This window comes from Echinops telfairi, unplaced genomic scaffold (assembly GCF_000313985.2).
Source record: "Echinops telfairi isolate 266 unplaced genomic scaffold, ASM31398v2 ScPeMD7_7458;HRSCAF=8496, whole genome shotgun sequence".
Classification (NCBI taxonomy): Eukaryota; Metazoa; Chordata; class Mammalia; order Afrosoricida; family Tenrecidae; genus Echinops; species Echinops telfairi.
Window position 1 is genome coordinate 47,432,522 of NW_022111358.1, and position 22,647 is coordinate 47,455,168.

General features: G+C 60.6%; 1 protein-coding gene across 1 annotated transcript in view; it reads left to right on the forward strand.

Moving 5' to 3' along the window:
* SEPTIN9 (septin 9) overlaps nucleotides 1-22,647 on the forward strand; it is a 171,738-nt gene that overhangs the window by 71,963 nt on the left and 77,128 nt on the right. The window contains exon 3 of the mRNA XM_045299512.1: nucleotides 16,999-17,616. Within this exon, the coding sequence (XP_045155447.1) occupies nucleotides 16,999-17,616 (618 nt within the window). The remainder of the gene's footprint in view (nucleotides 1-16,998; nucleotides 17,617-22,647) is intronic.

Consider the following 22,647-nt stretch of genomic DNA (forward strand, 5'->3'; position numbering starts at 1 on the left):
AAAGGGTCGCGGTGTCAGGAAGGTTGAGAACCACTGCCCTAGAGGATTCCTCCCTGGCCACACCCCTCTCCAAGTCCCGCAAACACAGTGGGCACGCCTCCCTGTGCACCCTCCTATCAGCCACCAAGGGGGGTGGTCCCACAGCAACTCCCTTTCCAAAACTGCTTGGGTTTTTCCCAAATTTGGAGGCATTGGGTGCAAGGCTGACTTGTGAGGACTCCCCAGAACCCCGTCTCTCTCAGAAGCCCAGGCATTTGTCATCTCTTCAGTTAGATCCCCCTACTCCCCCCCGCCCCCCAACCCCAAACTTTTCCCCAGGTGCCTGGCATGGCTGGGTCCAGGACATCCTCCATTCCGGCAGACCAACGCCCACTGGAAGTCCGCTTGGTGTGATTCTAAAATGCTGCCAGGACCTGGAATCTGGGCAAAGGATGAAAGGGCAGCCAGGATTGGGGCAGGGACTGAGAGTGCCCCACACCTGCCCCATGCACTATTCAGATCTCCAGGGATTCTGGGGGGCTGAGAAGGCTGGTCCCAGGACCCTGAGGCCCCAGTCTCCGGGGAAGCCCTCTTTTGCTTTGGCTAAGGAATCCAGAGAGTCAGGTCCTTAACTGCATCTCAGCCACCCTTGCCCCACCCATATAGCCCTCCTCTCAGAGAGGATGGTTTGGAGAGAGGTGGATCTGAGGGCATTTAAAGGAGGGACCAGCTGGCCTGGCTATCCAGGCCTCAGCAGGGGGCAGCTGTCTCCCTTTTGACAGGCCGGTGTCCCCTCCGAGCCCAGAGACCCAGTGTGCAGCAGGCTGGGCTAGCCCCCTACCGCAATCCTTGGCCAGTTTTCAGCTCTGTGCTTGCTTCCTGTCCCTCCCCGGTGCCCCCAGTGGTGGAGGAGGGGGCTCTGCAGAGCAGCTTGTTAATGGCACCCTTGCCCTGGGCTTAGTGCTGCCTGTCCCCTGGGGCAGGGCCTGCGATGGGCTGGAGGGGTGCTGTCTGGGCCAGGGAGAGGCCAGGCTCTGCTCCTAGCAAGCCTCCTTCTGGCCCTGGCCCCTCCCTGGCTGCAGGAAGCCCCCTCTAAGCGGGACCTGTGTCCTACTTTCCATGTGGGTGACTGCTTCCCTGGGAGGGGCGGGCAGGCCAGGCCCGGCGTGGCCCTGTCCCCAGACTGGTCCTGTCCACCGGTCCTGTCGGAGCGCATGCACTGGCTGGCCTGATCCAGCGTTGACACAAAAGGGTCTTTTGGATGGTTGGGGAGTGTGTGGGGGTGGGGGGGAGGGAGGGAGGGGGACGCTCTATTCCAAAAGAAATGCTGTAATCTCCCCGCTCTACCCCATCGCTGCCCAGACTGCACATGGATGGGGTGGGTGTACCTCGGGGGTGGGAGGGGGCGCAGCATCCTTGGTGTTCACTCGACTTGCCCCAGCTGGCCAGGAAGAGTGCCCGGCAGGGGGATGGTTGGCACCTTGGCTGGTTTTTCCATCAGATGGTCTCTGTGGCCATGGGTGCTCTGGGAGTGCTGTAGTCCAGGCTCAGCCTTGGCAGAAAAGCTCTAGGAGAGCTCCCTGGTGGAAGGGTCCCTACTCAAAGGTTTGGGTGGGCGTTTGCAGGCAGGGTACGCTGGCTGCCTTCTTGTACTGTGGAAGACGTCGCCGCTGCACCTCTCACCTGACACAGTTACTGGGTGTCATTGGGGGTGGGCAGGGCTGTGGGTGCAAGCCACACTGGGGTTCATTGCAGCTGGTGAGGGGCTTTGGTGTGGAAATTAATGATGGTGGGGATGGGTGGAGGGCAGTAGGCCCCAAGATGTGTTCTCTGTGCTGAGCCGGCTGCAGTCTGGTCCCCATCAGAAAGGCCACCTTACTGTCATGCTAAGCAACACCAGAAACTCTTGGCATGCTGGGCACCCCCCCCTGGGGGAAGGTATACAGAGGGTGGAGCCAAAGTTCCTATCCTGACCATCTGCTGCCCCTGCACTCTGAACCTTGGAGAAGCTGGGGGTGGGGGGGTTGGGGGGAGATCTGGAGAGGGCAGAAATCTGCCCCAGCCCTGACTGGGCTGGTGGGGTTCAAATATTTACATCTCTCCTAATATTTAAATGGTGCAGCCGGCTCCTGCACACAGCTGCCTGGAGCCAGCTGTCTGTCCCGTCCTTCCTCCCTCCCTCCCCCTCCTGAATTCTTTGTCTCTGACCCAAGCCCAAGCCTCCAGCTGTTCCCCCTTCTCTCAGGCACTTGCATTTAGGCTTGTAATTCTACAGCCCCTCGCCCCCTTTTCCTGAGCACCTACTGTGTGTCAGGCTCCCACCCCCTTTTCCTGAGCACCTACTGTGTGTCAGGCTCCCGGCTCAGTGTTTGAAGTCTGTGCTCAACCCCCAGAGCCCAGCCAGGTAGACCACCCCACCCTGATCTCCATCCAAACATAAAGCCACTGCTGTGAAGCCCATCCCTACAGGATAGCGCAGGACCCGCCCGGCGGGTTTCAGAGACCGTCATTCTTGGCAGGAAGAGAAAGGCCCGTCCTTCTCCCACTTCCGTGACCCTGTGGATAGCAGGTCCATCTGTAGTGTCCCACTGGGAAAGCCAGGTCCCTATAGCTCCTCCTGCTCTGGGTGTTTCTCCCAAGCGGTCACACAGTGTCCGTGCTTCTGCTCTGGCCTCTGGGACTCAGCCTCGTGTCCACAAAGTGGACACGTGGAGTGTGTTCCAGTATCAGGACTTCATTTCCCTGTGGCTGAATCCGATTCAGTTGCCTGCATGTCTGTGTTCTGTCTGTCCGTCCTCCGTGGCGAGATCTGTACTACCTTCAAATCCGTGCGGACTCATAGCAACTCTATAGGACAGGGTAGAACTGCCCTTGTGAGTTTCCAAGACTAGCTCTATGGGAGTAGAAGCCCCGTCTTTATCCCTCAGAGAGGCTGGTGGTTTGAACTCCCGACCTTGAAGTTAGCAGCCCAGGGTGTAAGCACTGCACCACCAGGGCTCCCTCTGGCGAGGGATACGTGAGTGGCTTCCACCCTTCAGCCACTGGGAACACAGGCCCCTCTTGCTTCAACTCACGAGTCCTATGGTCCTATCACCTTGGGGGAGAGTTTACAGATGGGTGGTCAGAGGTCACCCTGTGTCCAGCAAGTGTCTGACCCATAAGGCCACAGGGATGGTTGGGGTACACCACATGTCTGTGTCCCTGCGGGAAGGCACACGTGGTTTTTTTTTTTAAATAAATAATTTTATCGGGGGCTCGTGCAATTCTTATCACAATCCATCCGTCCATCTATTGTGTCAAGCACATTTGTACATTTGTTGCCCTCATTATTCTTAAAACATTTGCTTGGTATAACTCCTTGAGCCCTTGGTATCAACTCCTCCTTTTTCCCCTCCTTCTCTCCCTCCCTCCCTCCCTCCCTCATGAACCCTTAATAATTATAAATTATTATTATTTTTTCATGTCTTGCATTGTTCAGTGTCTCCCTTTACCCCCTATCTGTTGTCCATCCCCCTGGGGGGTTGTTATAGGTAGGTCATTGTGATCAGTTCCCCCCTTCTCCCCCCACATTCCCCTTGCCCTCCTGGTATCACTACTCTCAATATTGGTCCTGAGGGGTTTATCTGTCCTCAATTCCCTGTGTTTCCAGCTCTTATCTGTACCCATGTACATGCTCTGGTCTAGCCAGATTTGTAAGGTAGAATAGGGTTGTGATAGTGGGGGGGAGGAAGCATGAAAGAACCAGAGGAAAACTGGATGTTTCATCGGTGCTGCACTGCACCCTGACTGGCTGTCTTCTCCCACACTTGTTTTTAAGATTTTAGTTTTCAGAGGGCCAGAGAGGGCTTGGTGGGTTGAATGATGTAGCACTCTGGTGTCTCCTCCCCTCTGTACCCAGAAACCATGTGTCCCCTTGGTGGCTGGGGGGACCTGGTGGCCTGATGCCCCTCTGGGTCCCTGGAACCATTGTCTTGGAGTTGGATCCAACCCCTGATGATGTGTGTGAGTTACCGAAGAGGGGCCCCACAGGGTCCCTTAGCTGTGATCTCGAGGGGAGCCAATGATCAGGCCTTTCTTCTGTGACACCCTGTGAGTTTCTGGTTACCATACACACATGTACACAATACATCCATCCATACACACCATGTGTACACACATGTATGCATACACACGTGTGCACACATACATTCATATACACCACACGTACATATACATACACATATGCACCACACACGCACACACGTACACACATGGATATTCACACACATACACACATGTACACACATACACACCACCACACACATACGCACGCACGCACATACACACATCGATACACATGTACACACATACATGTAAACACACGTATGCACGCATACACACATATACCCTTCAGCGAGGCTGCATCACGGAACCATTTTCTTTCATTAGCGGGCCAATTCCAGCCTGAGCCCCACCGTCTGCAGGCTCTGTCTCCTACCTCCCTCTACACCTCCCCAGAGGGGCTTCCAGGCAGGGCTGGGGTCCCTGCGGATGTTCCCGTCTGCCCAGTACCACAGTGGGAGGGCCTGTCTGTCTTCCAGTCAGTGGGAGGATTGAGGGGCTTCCCAGGTTCTGATTGGCAGGACTGGGCCCCGGTGACCATGGGTAGGTCGGAGGTCATCAGGGGCCAGGTCTGCTCCGGACAGGAGAGTGGGGGTACCCCGGATTCTCTGGCAGGGGCATGAAGTCCCGGGAACAGCCTTCTGTTCGTTCTTGTTCTCCCACAGGTGTCCCTCAGAGCAGGTGTGGCCTGGGAGGGGGCGGTTCCCTGTCACCTGTCCCTGTCTCACCACCACCCCCACCCCCCCACCCCACCCCGCCCAGGGACTGGACTCTTTATGGGGCTGGGCAGCATCCCACCTAGAAGGTGCCCACCAAAGGCCTTCTGGGTGGGGGGCAGGAGCAGGGAGTGAGCAGGGGTGGCCTGGAGCTGAGGCAGGTGGGCAGGGAGGCGCATAGGTGGGTGTGCAGAGAACAGCAGGGAGCAGGGCCCCCACCAGCACCCTGCCCCACTGGACAGAGATCCTTCCCTTCTCGGGGCCTTCTCAGCGGCCCCTCTCCTGCCCCTCCTCTCTCCCAGGACCCCTCCCTTGGACGTCCCTGGGCACTCGTCCGACATCAGGGACTCTGGGTGGGAGGGCAGAGACCCCAGGAGTGGTGTGACCACCGCCTCACAAGTGCCCCCTGGGTTTTCCGAGCTTGAGGTTCCTGCTGCTGACACAGGGACTGCTATCCCTGCCCCGGACTGGGTGGGGGGTGGACCCTCATCTCAGCCACTCGCTGGCCTGGGCTCTTTGGGACTGAGGATGGTCTCCTCTGGAATCTTCAGGGTCTGGCTGCAGCCACCTCCACCCCAACCTCCTGCTTCCCTGTGATCCCCCCGACCCCCACCCCCGGCTGCCCCCTTTATGTTCTGAGTAGCATCCAGCCTTGGGTCAGAGGCCGTGGTGATTACTGTGTGCCCAGGGCTCTGGCCTGCGTCCTCCAGTGCCGTGCTGACCAGGGCCTGACCTCTAACCCCTGGGGCCACCACCCCCTGTAATTAGGCCACAGCTCCTGCTGGCCCTTCTGCCACCGCCTCTGGCCACCTCATAGACAGGCCCCTCCATCTCCCACGTTGGTCCCCAGTGTGAATGAGGGGTGGGCTTCACCTGGCCTCGTGGCCTGGGGCGTGGGACTTGGCTTTTCCAGTTGCTGTTGTAATGGCTCCCCCCTTTTAACCCCAGGTTGGCGGGGTGAGCAGGGAGCAGTTGCTTTCTTCCCTGTGCCGGGAAGGAGATGTCCCGTGGGGTGTGGAGGGCCCGTGCCATGTCTGTGGGTCTTCCTGGTGGGGCCAGCGCGTGCGTCTCGGGCCTGGCAACTTGTCGCCCCAGTGGCTCGTGTGCTGCTGAGATGGACGGGCACAGAGGCTGTAGCGTGGGCTCGGGCAGAGGAATGGTTGCGAGGATGGCTGGTGCAGGTCTGGGTGGGGTTTCCCTCCGTGGTGCATCCGGTCGCTATGGGTGGGAATGTACCCAACACCACCCACAGCACGATCCAGGGCCTGGGGGTGGCGTTCCGAGGCCTGGGGTGTGCAAAAGGCAAATGCCCGCACTGGGCGGCTAACCTCTAGGCTGGAGGTGCAGATGTATACCCCGTGGTACTGCCCAAGAAAGACCTGGTGAACCTTCCCCCCACAGCCCCGAAACCCCCGTGGAGCCCAGCCCCTCCAGGGCCGGGGGTGTTGGGAGGGGTCAAGGTGGAGGAAGGCAGGGTGGCAGAGACCCTTTAGGGGCCACGAGCTCACCCTGCATTCATGGGATGCAGCTGGGTGTTCTCAGCAGCCAGAGAGAGGACTAGCTGGGACAGGAGCAGGGGAGGACGTCCAGCTGCCGGCTGCACTGGGCACACCCCCTCCCTCAGGGGGGCCCACTGACCTCTGTGACCCTTGGTGCCCCAGCCTGCACTGCTCTGCCTCGAGGCCAGTCACTCCCACCTGCCTTCATCAGCCACCATCTATCAGGGGACCTTTGACCCCCAGAGCCCTGAAAGGTCATTTAATCTTTGCACCTCGCTCCAGGCAGACCGTGCTGAAGCCAGCCCACAGGAATCAGTTCTGGGCAGTGGACAGTGCCTCTATTCGGTCCCCCCAATTGGTCCACCAGCAGCCCTGGTTCGGAAGTTCTTTCTCTTATCCCACCACATTCCCAGCTCAAAGCTTAAGCCCATTTCCCTTCCTCCCAGTCACAGCATACACGGATAACCCATAGGACTCAGAGCGACCCGACCCGTACAGGACAAAGGAGCACTGCTCCCTGGGGTGTCTGGGGAGGCCAGTCTTGACGGAAGAAGGCGACTTCTTCTTCCTCCCTCGCAGCGGCTGGTGGGTTCGAACCCTCTACCTAGTGGTCAGCAGCCTGATGCCTATACTAGGCCACCAGAGCTCCCCAGCCTCTTCTGTGGGGTGGGGTGGGAGTGGGACACTTCCAGCCCAGCCCCTGCCCCAGGGAGTGTGACTGTGGATGTGGTTGTGGAGCCTTTGATCCCATATGGACACTGCTGAGGATGCTGAGGGCCAATGTGGGGCATCTCTGAGCGGCAGGAAGGGGATGTGTGTCTGTGTGGAGGCGGATGGGGGGGCGGGGCGGCGGGCAGGAGGCGCTTTGGCAGTGGCAAGGGCAGGGAGCGTGCTGGCGGCTGACGGGGCCTTGTGGGGAGAGGCGTCTTCCTGCCAAGCTGGCCGGCTGCAGGCGCCCTTGTCCCCTCACAGTGGTGACTCAGCGGCGGGATGTAGCGTCTGTGTCAACAGAACCGTCAGAAGTTCAACAGAAGGGCCCGGCGACCCACCCTCATTCTGTGGGCGACTGGGTTTCTGGGGAGGCCCTAATGACACCCCCACAGGATTTCTCCCCACCCTGTCCAGGGCCCAGAAGTCTGAGACCAGAGCCCTGTCAGTCAGCAGAGATCCACTCACGGGGGGCTCTCAGGGAGGGCCCTGCCTCATCTCCCAGCTCCTGGTGCCCCCGCCCCCCTTGCCCCTCGTGATTTCCACCACTTCCTCCGGCATCTCCTCAACTCTGCCTCCTGCCCTGCTCTGCTCTGCTCTGCCTCCTGCACGGAGCTCGGGGCCTCGTGCACTGCTCGCTGAGCTGCTAAAGGCAAGGGCGGCGGTTCGAACCCACCAGTCGCTCCTCGGGAGACACACGAGGCCGTCTGCGTCGTAGAGATAGATGTAAAGCCCCGGAAGCCCACAGAGATGGTTCTACCCTTTCCTCAGGCTGCCACGAGTCGGGTGTTGGCCGTGGCCCATGTGTCTCTGGTTTGTGGTGTTGGTGGGTGTCGTCCCATCTATTCTGACTCACAGTGGCTCCACGTGGCAGGGTAGAGCTGCCCCACAGTGCTGCCAGGCCGCCGTGGCAGGTCACTAGGCCTTTCTTCTGTGGCTCTCCTGGGCGGGCTCAAACCTTCGACCTTGCCCTTAATAGCCAGGGCTTGCCTGTTGTACCACCAGGGCCCTGGTCACTGGCTGAGGGCATACCCCACCCAGGAGCAGGTCTTCTGGGGGGCATTTGTCCAGTGGGGGTCATGTGCCCCTGGACCAGAGCTGGGGACTGCATATGTCTGCACAGAGGACTCCAGTTGCCCCCCTCCACGGTTGGCACTGCCAGGCTGGGTTTCCCGTGTCCCTTGAGTGCACAGTTTTCTGGGGTCCATTCAGAGGTTGGACAGAAGTTTTCTGGTTCGGAGTGGACACCTGATGTCACTGGGTGGGTGGAGGGACTGGGGCGGGGGCTGAGGGCAAACCTGTGCCCTTACTGGCCCGGCTGCTAGAGCTCTTTGTCCCTGGAGAAGCGAGAATAAAGATTAGGGGGAAGGAGTGAATCAGAGGGCTAGCTGTTGACCGCAGCTGCCACTGGGCTGCTGGCTCGGGGTGGAGGGCCCTAGTCCGTTGGGCCCCACTTTCGGCCTTGGCCCTTGGAAGTGTTGCCTTAGCCCTGCGGGGGTGTGGGGTGCACTTGTTTTGCTTGGCCCCTCCTGGACCATCGGGGCTCAGGGTGGGGAATGTCCTGTGTCTTTTCACAGGGCTGTGTTGGAACTGCCAGCCCAACCAGGCCTGCTGGGGAGGGGCTGCAGGCAGAGGAGCAGGAAGGATCCCCCAAATGGCAGAGGCTCCCCGGGGCATAAGAAGCTCCCTGGCAAAAGCCACTCATGAGGCTCCATCAGGTGGCCTCCATGCCGCTCTGCTTCCCTGGGTGCCAGCTGCCCTACAGGGTCCCCTTCATGGCCCACACCCCCTTTGTCAGGAGCTCTGCAGGCTGCTCCCCTTCATGCCCCCCCTTCTCAGGAGCTCCGCAGGCTGCCCCCCTTCTTGCCCCCCACCCTTCTCAGGAGCTCCGCAGGCTTCCCTGGGTGAGTGGAAGTGGTTCCCCCGTTTTCTCCTGGGTTGAGGCCCAGGCTGGGCACATGGGTGGGGGAGTACAGATGGCCACAGAGGGCTGGCCATGGAGCCGAGCGGGCTCGGTGTTTGGGTCAGGCCTGCTGTTAGTGGACACGTGTGCAGAGAGGCCCAGCGCCCTCTCGGGTACCAGGCTGCCCTCCAGCATGGCCAGCCAGGGTCTGTGGCAGAAAGGGGCCAGCCCCGAGATGGCTCAGTGCACTGGACCTGGACTGGAGGGTGTACAGAGAGGGCGAGATGTGGGGGAGGGTTTGAACTGTGGTTCCGGCGGCCGCCTCTTCTTCCTGCCTGCATCCTGGTGGTGCCCTTGGGTCGGCTCCGGCCCATAGCAACCCCGGGCAACAACAAGACGAAACGCTGCCTGGCCCTGCGCCAGCCTCACAGTCACGTCGCTGTGATTGAGCCCAGGGCTGCAACGCTGTGTCCATCCACCTTGTTCGAAGGCCTTTCTCTTTTGCGCTGACCAAGCATGAGGTCCTTCTGCAGGGCATGGTCTTTCCTGACAACGCGTGAGACCAAGCCCGGCCCTGCCTGACTCTGAGGAGCGCCAGGCTGGGCCTCTTCTGTCACAGGTCTGCTCCTTCAGCGGGCAGCGTGGGATGCCCAGGGCTCTGCTTCAGCTCCTTCCTTCAACGGCATCTGCTCCTGCTCCGCTCCGGCTGCGGGTGGGCTGAGGGGGCTTGCTCTTTTGAGGCGGGCTATTGCCCTGCCTGGGGTGGACTTGACAGGCTGGCTCAGCAGACCCGGTGTTTCCCGTCTTCCCCTCTCGGGGCGTGGGCAGCTCTCTGGCGCTGTCTGTGTGCAAGGCCCGCCTTTTGGGTTTTGTGATTTCCTGAAGGGCACCCTTACCCCACCCCTCACTGTGTGTTGCGTCCTCTGTGTACTGGCCCTGCCTCCCCCACCCCTTCCTCCAACCCAGAGTCCAGGCCTGAGGTGCTGACTTGATTTGGGTCCCCTCAGAAATAGGTCCTGAGACCGGGGTGGGGGGAGTTCCTAGTGGGAGGTGAGCCTGGGGACCCAGGGTGTGAGGAGGAGGAGGAGGCTGCAGCAGGAAGTGTCACTGAGCTGTGACCATGGCGGGGATGGGGGTGGGTGGGGGCTGTGGACTGCCTACCATGTACCCTTTACCTGGGTGACGGGGCTCATTTTTCAGAGCCCAGCTGGGCATCCCCGCCCCAGCCAGGTCGGCCACCGTTGCTTTGGGGCTCGGGGCTCCTTTCCCTCTGAAGGAATGTCCTGTTGAATCGACTCAGCCACTGGGTCTTGAGCCCCTGGGGTGGGGGGAGTGTTTCCCCGGCAGCCCCCAAAGTTCTGCATCAGCAGGAGGGTGGGGACGTAGAACGGATGCTCTCCCGAGACAGACGCCAGGCACCAACACATCAGCCTTCGTGGGGACAGGGCAGGCCAGGCAGCAGGGTTCCAGCCTACTGCCCAGTAGGCAGAAGCTCCCAGCAACAGTGAGAGGAGGGCAGAGCTGCCCCCAAGCTCCCAGGGGCACCATCAGCCCAGCTGTGCGGGCATGAAGGCTGCTCTTGGAAGACTGACCCACGTGGGGCCTCGGAACCGGTGGCTTTGTGGGACTTGCTATAAAGGCTGCAGGCTGTGCCCGGTGCCGGCCCCAGTTCTCCCGGGTCTCAGTGGGGACAGGGAGGCGTCCATCCACAGCACTGGCCTCCTGGTTCCTCGGGCCTGACCACAGTTCCTGGGTGACTTCTCTGTCTACAGGGAGGGACTGGGCTCGCCACTCCTGCAGGGTTTGGATGTTGCCTGCATTTGCTCTGAGCCCTTCTGGGCAGGGCTAGTCCCAGGCTGGGGCAGGGCCCTGAGGCTCGCTGTTCCCGCTGCCCGGCCTGGGGCCTGAGGCGGGGTGGACAGGGAAGGGCCCCACTCTGGTTTCAGGAGCAGCAGCAGGTTTGTCTGGCAGCAGGACAAGGTCTTCAACAATGGTCCCTTGTATGGGGCACATTCCTCCTTAAGCAGACTCAGATCCAGCACCTGCTTCCACCCACGGGGGCCGGGGGGGTGGGGGGCGGCTGTAGTCCCCTCCTCAGCCCGCAGCTTCTGTGTACAGCATCACCGACCGACTGACCGATGGGAGAGCAGCTGTGGGCGGGGCGGGCAGGCCTGGCGGAGGACGCAGAGCGGAGTGAGACAGGCTTTGAGACAAGTGGGCAGAGGTGTCTGCAGACATCAGCCCTCTCTCCTGATGGCTTTTGGGACCCGCAGACTCGGGGTGACCCCACGCACAGGAGAGGGAAATGTTGCCTGGCCATGTCCCTGCTCCCGGTGGGTTGTGGATCTTGGCTGTTTCAATCCAAAGCTTCTCTCTCACTGGCTGGATGCTGGAAGCAGAACACCAGGCCTTTCTTCCTAGTCTCTCCGTCTGAAGCCCTGCTGAGACCTGTTCAGCATGCGGCAACACGTGCGCCTCCAGGGACAGACAGGCAGTCGTTATTGCCGAGAGGTGCCGCCCAGTCGGTTCCGACCCACAGTGGCCTGATGCCCAGCAGGAGGAAACTCTGCCCGGTCCTGCCCCATCCGCACAGTGGTTCTTGTATCTGAGCCCATGGTTGCAGCCACTGTGTCCGTCCATCTCCTTGAGGGCCTTCCTCTGTTGCTGCCCCTCCACTTGACCAAGCACGATGCCCTCCTCCCGGGACTGGTCTCTCCTGTTGACATGTCCAGAGTTCATGAGACAAAGTCTCGCCATCCTTGTCTCTAAGGAGCACCCTGGCCAGACTTCTTCCAGGACAGATGTTTATCCGTTTCCCAGTCCATGGTCCGTGCAAGATTCTTCCCCAGCGCCGTCCTTCACGTGCACCGGTTCTTCTCCGTTCTTCTCCACTCAGTGTCTGGCCGTTGCCGGGGTCAGATGTGCCTGAGCCTTCAAAGGAGCGCCCCTGCTTTTCGACACTGCGAAGTAATGGCCGGAGGGAGCGGGTGCCTTTGGGGTGCACCGGCCCAGGGTGGAACGCAGTTTCCCTTGTGGACGGTGAGAATTCTGCCGCAGCCTCACCGCTGTGTGCCCCCCTCCCCCCACATTCTGAGAAAAGGAGGGGCAACCTACTGAAGAAAACCACCCACCTCCATGCTGGGCAGTCATTTCTGCTCACACATGTGTGTGAACATGCGTGTGGGCGCACATGTGTGCGCGTGACGTGTATGGAGTGAGGCGTCTTTAGCGCTATTTTTACTTACCGTTACATTCCAAGCATTTCTCTTGGGCATGAGTGATGTTTGGGGGTTGCCCAGCCCTTGGGCATGTGTGTCTGTTTAGCAGAGCCCGCAGCCCAGTGTTTGCTGTTTCAATGCTGACGCAAATGTCCGTGTACATAAATCTTGTGTTTCTGATGATTTCCGTGGGAGAGATTCCCGGAAGTGGATCTGCATGCAGGCACACTTTGAAGGCTTGTGGAGCAAGTCCTGGGTGGGGGTGCGGTGGGTAGGGTAGAGGAGGCTGTGAAAGATAAGCATGAGCTCGGAACTTGGAGCTGGGGGCACTTGGATTCACGGCGGTCCCTCTGGTGCTTTCTGCTCCTGTCTGCCCACACTAGTGGCTCCCGGGTCCTCAGGCACTGCCATGGGCTGCAGGCCCCGCCTTGCAGTCAGAGTGGGTAGCCCACCTTCTCTTCTGTCCAGACCCTCAGAGAATGGCTGTAGCTCTACTTGGTCCCACTCATGAGGAGCCCAGGTGGCACTGTGAGCCAGGCACTGGGCTGCTAGCTACAGAGTGGGTGGTTCAAACCCACTAGCCACTCGAAGGGAGAAAAACGAGGCTGGCTGCCCCTGCAAAGATGGACAGCCTTGGAAACCTTCTGGGGCAGCGCAGCTCTGCCCTGCAGGGTCCCGGGTGTTGGAATCGCTGTACACACTGTTGTTGTTAGCTGCCAGTCAGGTCAGACCCCGCCTCACGGTGACCCCAGGCAGAGTGGGATCAGACCGTTGGGATCCACAGGGTTGTGCTGAGGCTGGTGTCCGGAGCTGTGCTGCCAGGCCTTTCTTCCTAGTCTTGCTTAGTCAGGAAGTTCCACGGGAACCTGTTCAGCAGCACACAAGCTTCCCGGACAGGTGGATGGTGGCTGTGTGGGAGGCGCACACAGGACCCGGGATCAAACCCGGGTCTCTCACGTGCCAGGCGGGGATTGGACCACGGAGTCAGCGCTCCTGTCTCAAAGCTGAGACGTGTTCAGCTCACACCACACCTAGTGACTCCTGTGTCCACACACGGATGCCTGTTGGCTGCCCGGCCTCGTGTTCCGACACTGACCTGCCTGCATCTTCACAAGTTGTCTCCTCCTTTCCCCAGCTGGAGCTGAGGTGGCACTGTGGGTCAGGGGGTTTGGGCCGCTAGCCACAAGGTCGGTGGTTCAAGCCCACCAGCCACTCAGAGGGAGAGAGACGAGGCTGCCTGCCCTGCAAAGATCCACAGCCTTAGCAGTTCTACAGAGCTGTGCAGCTCTGCCTTGCAGGGTCCCAGGAGTCAGAACTGACAGCCACCACCAGGACGTGGGAAGCACCTAACCGCAGCCGGGGGAGGCTCTGCCAGAGCGTGGCAGCCTCCCGGCCCGCCGTGGGCCTGCTTGGGGAAGTAGACAGCCACGCCTTCTCCCGAGGGACCGCCCGATGGACCTCCAGCCTTTCATTCAAGAGCGGATGTGGGAACCGTTTGTGGGATTGCTGGGCATGGGGACCCGGGCCCAGTCTCGCACGCGCAGGAGGCCATTGGAAATTCCTGGGTGAGGCTTTGTCCTCAGAGTCCCAGCCTGGCTTTTCAACGCAAGAGAGGGCTTGTGCAGCAGAGGTCCCCGATGCCGCCAGTCCTCTGATTGCGGATGGATGCGGGTGAGCTGAGATCCTCGACGCGGGCCCTGTGCTCGGTTCTGTCACAGTGTCTCTGGGGCGACTCCAGCTTCCCAGCGGTCAAGCTGGCTGGCCACTGGCCCCTCCTCCATACACCGCCTTGTCCCATGGCACTGTGCTTACAGAGGGCTTGGCTTGGCGTGTGCTGGCGCGTGCAAGTCAGGAGTGGCCGTGGAGGTCCAGACCCCCAGGCTTTCCGAGAGCTCAGCCGTCCTGCCACGCGGAGCCCACGCCCCTGCCAGGCAGCCCACGACTCAGGGTGCCCTGCTGGCTCGGAACCCGCGCTGCTTCCCACCTGCCGAATCCTTCGGCTGCCTCTTGGGGGGCAAGCATTGCCCCTCAGGAATGTCCCCCAAGAAGGAGGGGTGCTCAGGCATGGGAGGGGTGTCCCCGGGGAGCTCAGTCCTCGGGGTTAGTTGTCCAGGCTGCTGACATAGGGGAGGGGCTCCTGATACTGCCTCTCCCCATCCCCCTAAGTGCATGACCCCCCCCTCCCGTCTCCTTATGCTGGGGTTTGGGAGAGGAATACTGGGGAGGGGCCCCTTACACCAGCCTCAGAGGCCCCTCCCTTTTCCCTGTAGGGGTGCTCGGGTCCTGGGGGTGCCAGGGTCTTTGAGGTCCAGTCCTGGGGTGTGTGAAGAGAGGGCTAAGGGGATGGGGGGGGGCTACATTCAGCAGGGGAGGAGTGGCCTGGCCAGCCACGTGGCTGCTGCCTGTGTGACTGTCTCAGCACAGCAGCTGGTTCTGGTTTGGGCGGCTGCAGGGACCACGAGGAGGGAGGGAGGGAGGCTCCCCAGCACTGCCCGCTGCCTGTGGGGAGCAGGCCCAGGGAGACGGTGGGCCCCCAGGAACAGAAATATGGGGCTGGCAGGCGGGGGGAGGTTGGTGGCGGGGCAGCATCCCTGATCCAGGCTGGCTGGGCCAGTGTTAGCCAGGGCAGGGTGCGGACCAGGAAAGGCTGTGAGCGTGGGATCAGCCCCCATGTTTGGACTAAGACAGACGGGAGCGTCTTCTGGCCCAGCCATTTACTCTCCCCTCATTGGCTGGGCATGTTGTGTCAGCACTCCGTGCCTCAGTTTCCCCATGGGATCTGAATGTGAAGAGATTGTGTGGTTGGCACCCGGTGCAGGAGGCATGCCAGGGGCACCTGTGCCCTTGTTACCGACAGAGCTGCTTCCTCCTCTCGAGGCCCCGGTGGGGAAGGGGTGGCCACTGGGGACATGTCCCCTGAGAGGAGGAGGGAGTAGACGGAGGAGAGCCCCTGGCAGGACGAGACCTCGGGCCACTCCCACAGCAGAGGCTGCAGCTGCAGAGGGGACAGTGGTGAGCCCCACGTGGTGGCGCTGGCCCAGGGGCGAGGGCAGGTTGGTGTCCTCGGTGTCCCGGCTTCTCGCTGGCCCATTCTCATGACTGCAGGTGTCTCCCAGAGGCCACTGGGCTGAGCTGACTCTTGTCTCCCTTGCTTTGTGCGTTGGCATTTCAGTCACCTTCTGCGTACATCCCTGGCCTTGATGATGCCCCCATGGGTCGATCACCACCACCATCTCTTTCCAGATAAGGTCCGCACCTCTAACAGAGCTACGAGCCCCGAAACAATCACCCCTCCTTTGGGTGAAAGGAAATGAAACTGTCTCTATTTGTAGATAACACAAGTGGGTGTGTACGTAGAGAATACGAAGCTGTCTGTTTGACATTTAGAAACCTAGACCGCGTGAGCTCAGCAAGGTGACAGCCAGTACTCTAAGGTCACCAAGTTCATGGACAAAGGGCATCTTTTCAGTCCGATCTGCCCCAAACTCTCTGAAGGCCCCTCGTAGCTTAACTGTGAACCTGTGGGAACCTCACTGTTGCCACATGGACGGTGGCTCCTAAGGGAAGTGCTCAGCTCTGCACTTGATAAAGTATAGATCTGGGTGCCGGAAACTCAGCGGAAAGATGCCCAAGGGGACCTGATCGGTGGGCGCACCCACCACGTCCACGGACGAGTGAATGTGGGAAGAGGGGCGCTTCTGCCTTCGTGGATCTCCAGGTTTCATGCAATTCTGACAATAAGCCCCAGCAAGGTCTATTTCCCTTCATAGACATCGATAAGTCAAGCAGTAATTCCCACTCTTTCCTCCCTGTCGAGGGAGCCCTGATAACCTGCTGTGCTCCCTGGTGGGTTCCTGACCACAAGGATGACCGTTCAAACCTGCCAACCGCTTCATGGGAGAAAGATGAGGCTCTGCTTCTGCATAGATGTACAGCTTTGAAAACCCACAGGGGGCTGGTGCTGCTGTTCGGTCTGGAGGGTGGTGAGGAGTTAGGATTAAGTCTGGCAGTGAGTCTGGCTTTTGAGTTCTTCTCTCCCCCAAATCCAAACCAGCCCCAGCACGTTGTCACCACAACAGACGTTGACCCAAAGGCCTCTCAGGAGTGAGACGGCCACATCGCTCTCCTGGGCAGCAGCTGGCTCAAGCTGCTGGCTCTTTGATGGTCAGACCAGTGCTCCAACCGCTGCACAACCAAGGCCCCTTGGCCCCTAGTCACCTCTGGTAAACATTCTAAGTCTGCCTGGTGCAGCGATCTCACGGGAGGGCCCGGTGGCCCTGTGGGTTAGGGGTTGGATTGCCAACAGAGAGGCCAGCAGTTTGAGGCACCCACCGCTCTGAGGAACAAAGATGAGTCTGTCTGCTCATGTCGAGAGCCTCATGCAGGGTCACTGGGAACCCTGATGGCATAGTGTGTTACATGTTGGGCCGCTAACTTCAAGGTCAGCAGTTCGAGACCACCAGTCCTCCCAAGGGAGAAAGATCAGGCTTTCTACTCTCTTGATGATTTATGGCCCCAGGAACCCCAGGGAGCAGTTCTGCTTTGCCCTGTGGGGTCTCTGTGCATCAGAATTGACTCAGTGGTGGTCGGTGGATGAGTCAGGATCGATTTGCTGGGGTAGGTCTGCGGCCTCAAACGATGTCCGCCCACTTGTCCTGGCCTCTGTTCACTCAGTGTCCGGGTTACGGATCACTCACGCCCTGACCGGCACCAGGACAGCGTCTGTTGGGCTGTGTCCCACGGTGTTGAAGGGTCTCATTTTATTGATTCGGCTGAAGCCTCCCACCAGGGAGGACCAAGGGGGCAGTCGCTGGGGGAGCCCCTGCCACCTCCCCCAAACGGGTGTCTTCACCGGGTCTCTGTCTCTCTTGCAGCCCTGAAAAGGTCCTTTGAAGTGGAGGAGGTGGAGGCGCCCAACTCCACGCCGTCCCGGAGGGTGCAGCCGCCCATGCTCCGCGCCTCCGTGGCCAGCTCTACCCAGAAGTTCCAGGAGCTGGGGGCCAGGGCGCCCCCTGAGCAGGCCCGCCACGCAGACTCCTTCAACCAGCGCTCCCCCAAAGCTGCCCTGAGACGGGTCGAGCCCCCGGGGCCCAAGGCGGCCGAGCCGGTGTCCCGGCGCACGGAGCTCTCCATCGATATCTCCTCCAAGCAGGTGGAGACGGCCAGCACCCCCGGGCAGGCCCGCTTCGGCCTCAAGCGGGCGGAGGCGCTGGCCCACAAGACGCCTGAGCTAGCACCGCGCAGGACGGAGATCACGCTACTCAAGTCCCAAGAGGCGGCCCACCGGCGGATGGAGCTCCCCGCCTCCAAGGCCCCCGAGACCACCGACGCTGCCCCCAAGAGAGTGGAGCTCCAGGTGTCCAAGCCAGTGGAGGCGCCTGCTGCCCCCACACCTCCCCAGGCCCTGGAGAATTCGGAACCCAGTCTGCAGAGCCGCCTGGAGCCCAGGCCTCAGCCCCCTGTGGCTGAGCCCCCGCCCCGGAGCCTGGAGGGTGAGTAATGCCTCTTTTGGAGACGGGGGACAGGACACGAGGTGCTCACCGTGGAGATGTGGGCTCGATGCCTGAGTACAATGGGTGGTCGCTGCTCGTCCTGCCTCGCCGGTCAGAGGGGCCGTGATGTGGGTGGTGGTCAGGGGGGCTGGAGGTGGGGCTGACTCGTGGAGGGTTATGTGTCTGAGACCCCCAGAAGGTGCCATCAGTGAGGGGGCAGGACCAGCAGGTAGCCCCACGGGAGGCAGGTACCAACGCAAAACGGCTGACTGTTGCTGGCGGAGGCGGAGATGGAGGGCCCAGTGTCAGGCACTTCCTCCCCCTTCTTGGAGGACTGTGGGCTGTGGCCTCTGCATGCTCCTTCTCAGGGATGCTGGGAGGGGTCTCTGGAAAGGAGCCCTGGTGATGTGTGGCCTGTGAGGTCAACGGTTCAAACCCAGTGGTCAGGGGGAGCAAGATGAGGTGTCTGCTCCCGTAAAGACTGGTGGCCTTGGGTGCCCAGGGGGAGCTGCCCTGCTCCGTCCTGTGGGAGTGCTGTGAATGGGCATGGATGGACTGGACAGCCATGGGTTTGGTTTGGGTTATTCATCATACTTCGTGGGCCCTTCATCTGTGGGTGGGAGCCCTGGTGTCGTCATGGTTATGCCTTGGGCTGCAATCCTCAAGGTCGGCAGTTCGAAACCACCAGCAGCTTCCACAGTAGAAAGGCCGGGCTCTCTGCTTCTGGCAACAGCTACCGTCTGAGAAACCCACTGGGGCTCACCGTGAGCCGACAGAGACTCAATGGCAGGAAGTTGTTTCCTGGTTTTCATCTGGTGTTTCCACCTGGCGGCAGCTATCGATGAAGGATGTTTTAAACCCGTCCCCCTGCCCTGTGTGTGAGTCCACCTGTCTGAACTTGACCCCCCCAAGTCGCCCCACGACGATGGCAGGGCGTTGGGGGAAGGTGCTGCCCGCCATGTCCTTCCAGTCTTGGGCTTCACCTCCGATGTACGCCTCCCAGCACCGGATGTGGCTGGGCACGCAGTCCTTGGCCCATCCACGTCTCTGGGGGCAGCTGATATTGGAGGAGGTGGTCCTGCCCCGGGGCTGGGGTGGGCAGAGGAGGGCACTGCCCCCAATCCTCAGGGAGGCACAGCCTCAGGGAGGGACCAGGACCTCCCTGACAAATGCAGTTCAGCACCACTTGGCACCGGGCACTGGTTGGGAGACAGGGCCAGGCTGTGTGCGTCCTGGGGTGGCCACATGGGGTCCCCATGCGGTGTGTGTCGCAGGCATCTCTGGCTTTTGGGAGAGGGTAGGATTTCATCAAGGGATCCTGGTGCTGCCGTGCTCTGCTGCTAACCAAAAGTTTGGTGGCTTGAACCCACCGGCCACTCCTTGGCAGAAAGATAAGGCTGCCTTCTTCCGTAAAGCTGACGGCCTTGGAAGCCCACCCTACTCCATGCTGAGGGTCTTAGGGAGCAGCGCCACCAGCAGCAGGATGTCACCAGGTGGAGGAGGCTATAGGGGACAGTGCTCCAAGCTGAGGGAACCACCGGAGATGTGGGAACCGGTACCCGGGAACAGCGGAGTTCCTGTGTGGGGAAGAGTGGATGTGCTGATGTGCACTCCGGCGGCCAGGCTCCTCAGCTGGGGTGCCTGCAGTCCTAGAGGCTGGGGGGCAGGGTTGGGTGTTGGGGATGTGGCTGCCTGTATTAGTCTGGGTACTTAGGAGAAACAAATCTATGGCAACTCACGTATAAGAGAGAGTTTTATGTAAAGAAAAGGTGCATCACGAAAACATCCCAACCCAATGCTGCCCAAGCCCACAAGTCCAACATTAACCCATTAACCCAACACCAGTCCACAAAGTCCTCCACCTCACAAAACAGAGGCAATGATGCCGACTGCAGGAGGAAAGCCGAGTCCGTGAACGTGTAAGCATCTCAGCACTGGCAAGGGTCTCCACACGGCTGCTCCAGCACCCAGAGCTGCATCGGGATAGATCCATGCGGCTTCTCCTTGGGGATGTCTTGGAGGAAGTCAATCTTGCAAGCTGAAGCAGGGAACTGCTAAGGCAGCTGCACCCGATACAACCATCACAAAACAAGAGACCCGAGAACTAGAAAGGCGAGGCTTCACCACCCATTTATCCCTCCGCCTTTCAACCAGCACCACATGTGATTATCGGCCAGGCTGGCACAATTAACTAACTCACTGCCATACAGTCCTAGAGCAGGGGCTGGGCTTGGGGCCACGTGTCCATTTGTGTCGTCTCATGTGCCCACCTCTGTCCTGGCTGGCTGGATCACAAGCTGGGCTCATGTCCACATGGGAAGGCTGCATACACACACACGTCACGTGTGTGCCTGTGTCTGTCCTGGCTGGCTGACCGAGGACAATGGAGGTGCAGCTTGGACAGGTGGGGGGTGAGGAAGACCCTAGAGCAGCAGTTCTCAACCTGTGGGTCGTGACCCCTTTGGGGGTCGAACAACTCTTTCACAGGGGTAGCCCAATTCAATTACAGTGATGAAGTAGCAATGTAAATGATGTTATGGTTGGGGGTCACCACAACATGAGGAGCTGTATTAAAGAGTTGCAGCTTTAGGAAGGTGGAGAACCGCTGCTCTAGAGAGAGGAGGCCTGTGCTGGGCTGGGTCAGCCCTGTGTGAGGGACGGGGCCTGGGTTCGAGGCCTTAGGGAAGGATTCTGTTCCCTGGGGTCAGCCTGGTGAGTGGGTGCAGGATGGGGCAGACCCAGCCGTGGGTGGGGGCAGGGCCGGGTGGACTGCTGGGGGCAGTTCTGGAGTCCCAGCCCCGACTCACAACCCCTCTCAAACCCTGACTCCTTCCTGCTTCCACCTGCTTCTCTGCTGCCCACTGGACCCAGATGGAGAGCCCCCAGCCCCTCAGTCCCTCTTCCTGCCACTCCTTCCTGCAGCTCTGGCGCTCCATCTGCTGGGTGCTCCGCTGCTCACTCCCCACCCCTGGGTGCCTGAGGGAAGGGCCGGAGGGGCAGCTGTGTGCACCCACCATGCCACGAGCTCCCCACCCAGATGCTCCCCCCTTTTGCTTCTCCCCCCCAGTTGCTGGCTGTGTGTACAGCCTCCTGGGCCCAGTCCAGTGGCTCCCTGGCCGGCTCCCTAAGGCTCCCTGCTGGTGCCCCCCAGCCTCACTCCAGGCTCTGACTCCCCGGGGTGCTGATGCACAGCAGCTAGTCCCAGGTCACAGTTGCTTCTGCAGTGTCTGAAACACCCCCTGAGGCTGCCGGTGCTTGTGTGGCCTTTCCTCCGTGGTTGCCCTGGGGAGGTTACCACACTTTCCTCCCTTGGGGGGCTGGCCCAGGCAGGAGTGCCGGTGAAGCCCCCGGGTGGTAACCACCAGGTCAGCTGCTAGAGCCCACTAGCCGCTCCGAGGGGGAACATCGAGGAAGGCTCTGCGGTCCCAGGCACCCCAGGGACCGGTTCTCCTGGGTCTCGTTGGGCCATGGTGAGTTGGGATCAGTAGCTGTGGGTTTACATATGGATGGGGCGGGGCAGGTGGCCAGGTCTTCTACCTCCTGCAGAGCCCAAATGGGTTTGAACCCCGACCTCTCGGTTAGCAGTCAATTACCATCCTTGGGCTGCAAGCCAGAGCTCTGACGGCGCCCGCCCCGCGCCTGAGCCTTCGCCGGCCTTGTGGTCGCCCAGTCCACCTTTCCTGACCACAGCCTCCGCTCTGACCCCCTCCCCAGCCATGCTCTGTGACTGCTTCCTGAATGCCTGCCCAGCTCCGATGCATGGTGCCCCCCCACCCCCTGCACCCACCTAATGTCCGGATCTTTCCTGGCCAAACCTGTGCCGGCACATGCACGCATGCACGCACACATTACCAGGCTCCAGCACGGGGAGACAGGGTGCATGGGACACTGCCCATCCTTGGGGAGGTTACAGTCCAGGGGTAGGTGCAGATCTGCCCCTACAGTATCAGGGTGCCCTGTAAACACAGGGGGCGTCCGCAGAGCCTTTGACCTTTCTAAATCACATAGGTGATCTCGCCCACCCCTATGCTCAGAACCTCTGGGCTGTACCCTGTGCCATCCGCCCCCACCTTTGGGCCTGACATATCCCTCCCCCACACCACTGGTGCGCTCTAATCCCTGCTTGTTGGCCGCAGGAAACCCTGGAGTCCATTGACCCACCCCAGACTGTGCTGTCCCCTAACATAGCCGGACCCTCAGGGAGGAACTCACCCTGCACTGGAGACCCCTGGGCCCCCAGCACTCCGCCTCTGGCCAAGATGATGGCGAAGTGAACTCATGCTACAGGGACGTGATGAAGCCCGGCCTCGTCTGCGGCCCAGCAGTGCCTGCGTGGTTTCAGCAGGCCCACTGGCCGCCCGTTTCCACGTCTTCTCTAGGACAGACGCATCATTCCCCTAAAGGACGTTGGGTCACTGCCACAGGTGACCACTAATGGTCTCTGTGCTTTTGCTGGTTCTGGGGACCTGTCCTCTGGGTCACAGTGTCCTCTTTCACTGGGCAGAGCAGGGCATGACCTCTGGGGTCTGCCTTCTTCTGTGGTGCCTCAGGGTGGACTTGTGGACAGCCAATTGAGGCTCTCTGGGTTCTCCCTTGCCGTAGCACGTACCCAAGCCTGTGTCTCTTGGAAGCAGAGCAGTGCTAGATATACAGGGGCCTCCTCCTTGGGGGGACAGCATGACCTGCCTGCTCTCACTTTCATGAACACAAGCCCCTGGGCACCTTAGGGCACACTCTGCCATGGAGAACTTGGGTCCTCTGTTAGCTGGGGAGCCTGGCCGGATGCACTGGCCTCTCCGACAGGTCAGGACACTGAGGCTGGAGAGGTGGGCCCTAGTCATCACCCAGTCCTGCGCATCCTGTCTCACCCCCCCCCCAGCAAGCACCCAGGATGAGAATACACCAGCTTCACAACAGCCCCACCTTATAAGGCTGCCTCCTCGGGGAACTTGGCTGGTGTCTGCTGTGGGTGGAGAGGATGGAGAGAGGCCCAGGGTGGGGTGTGGGGCAGAGCCAAAGCCCAGCCCCACC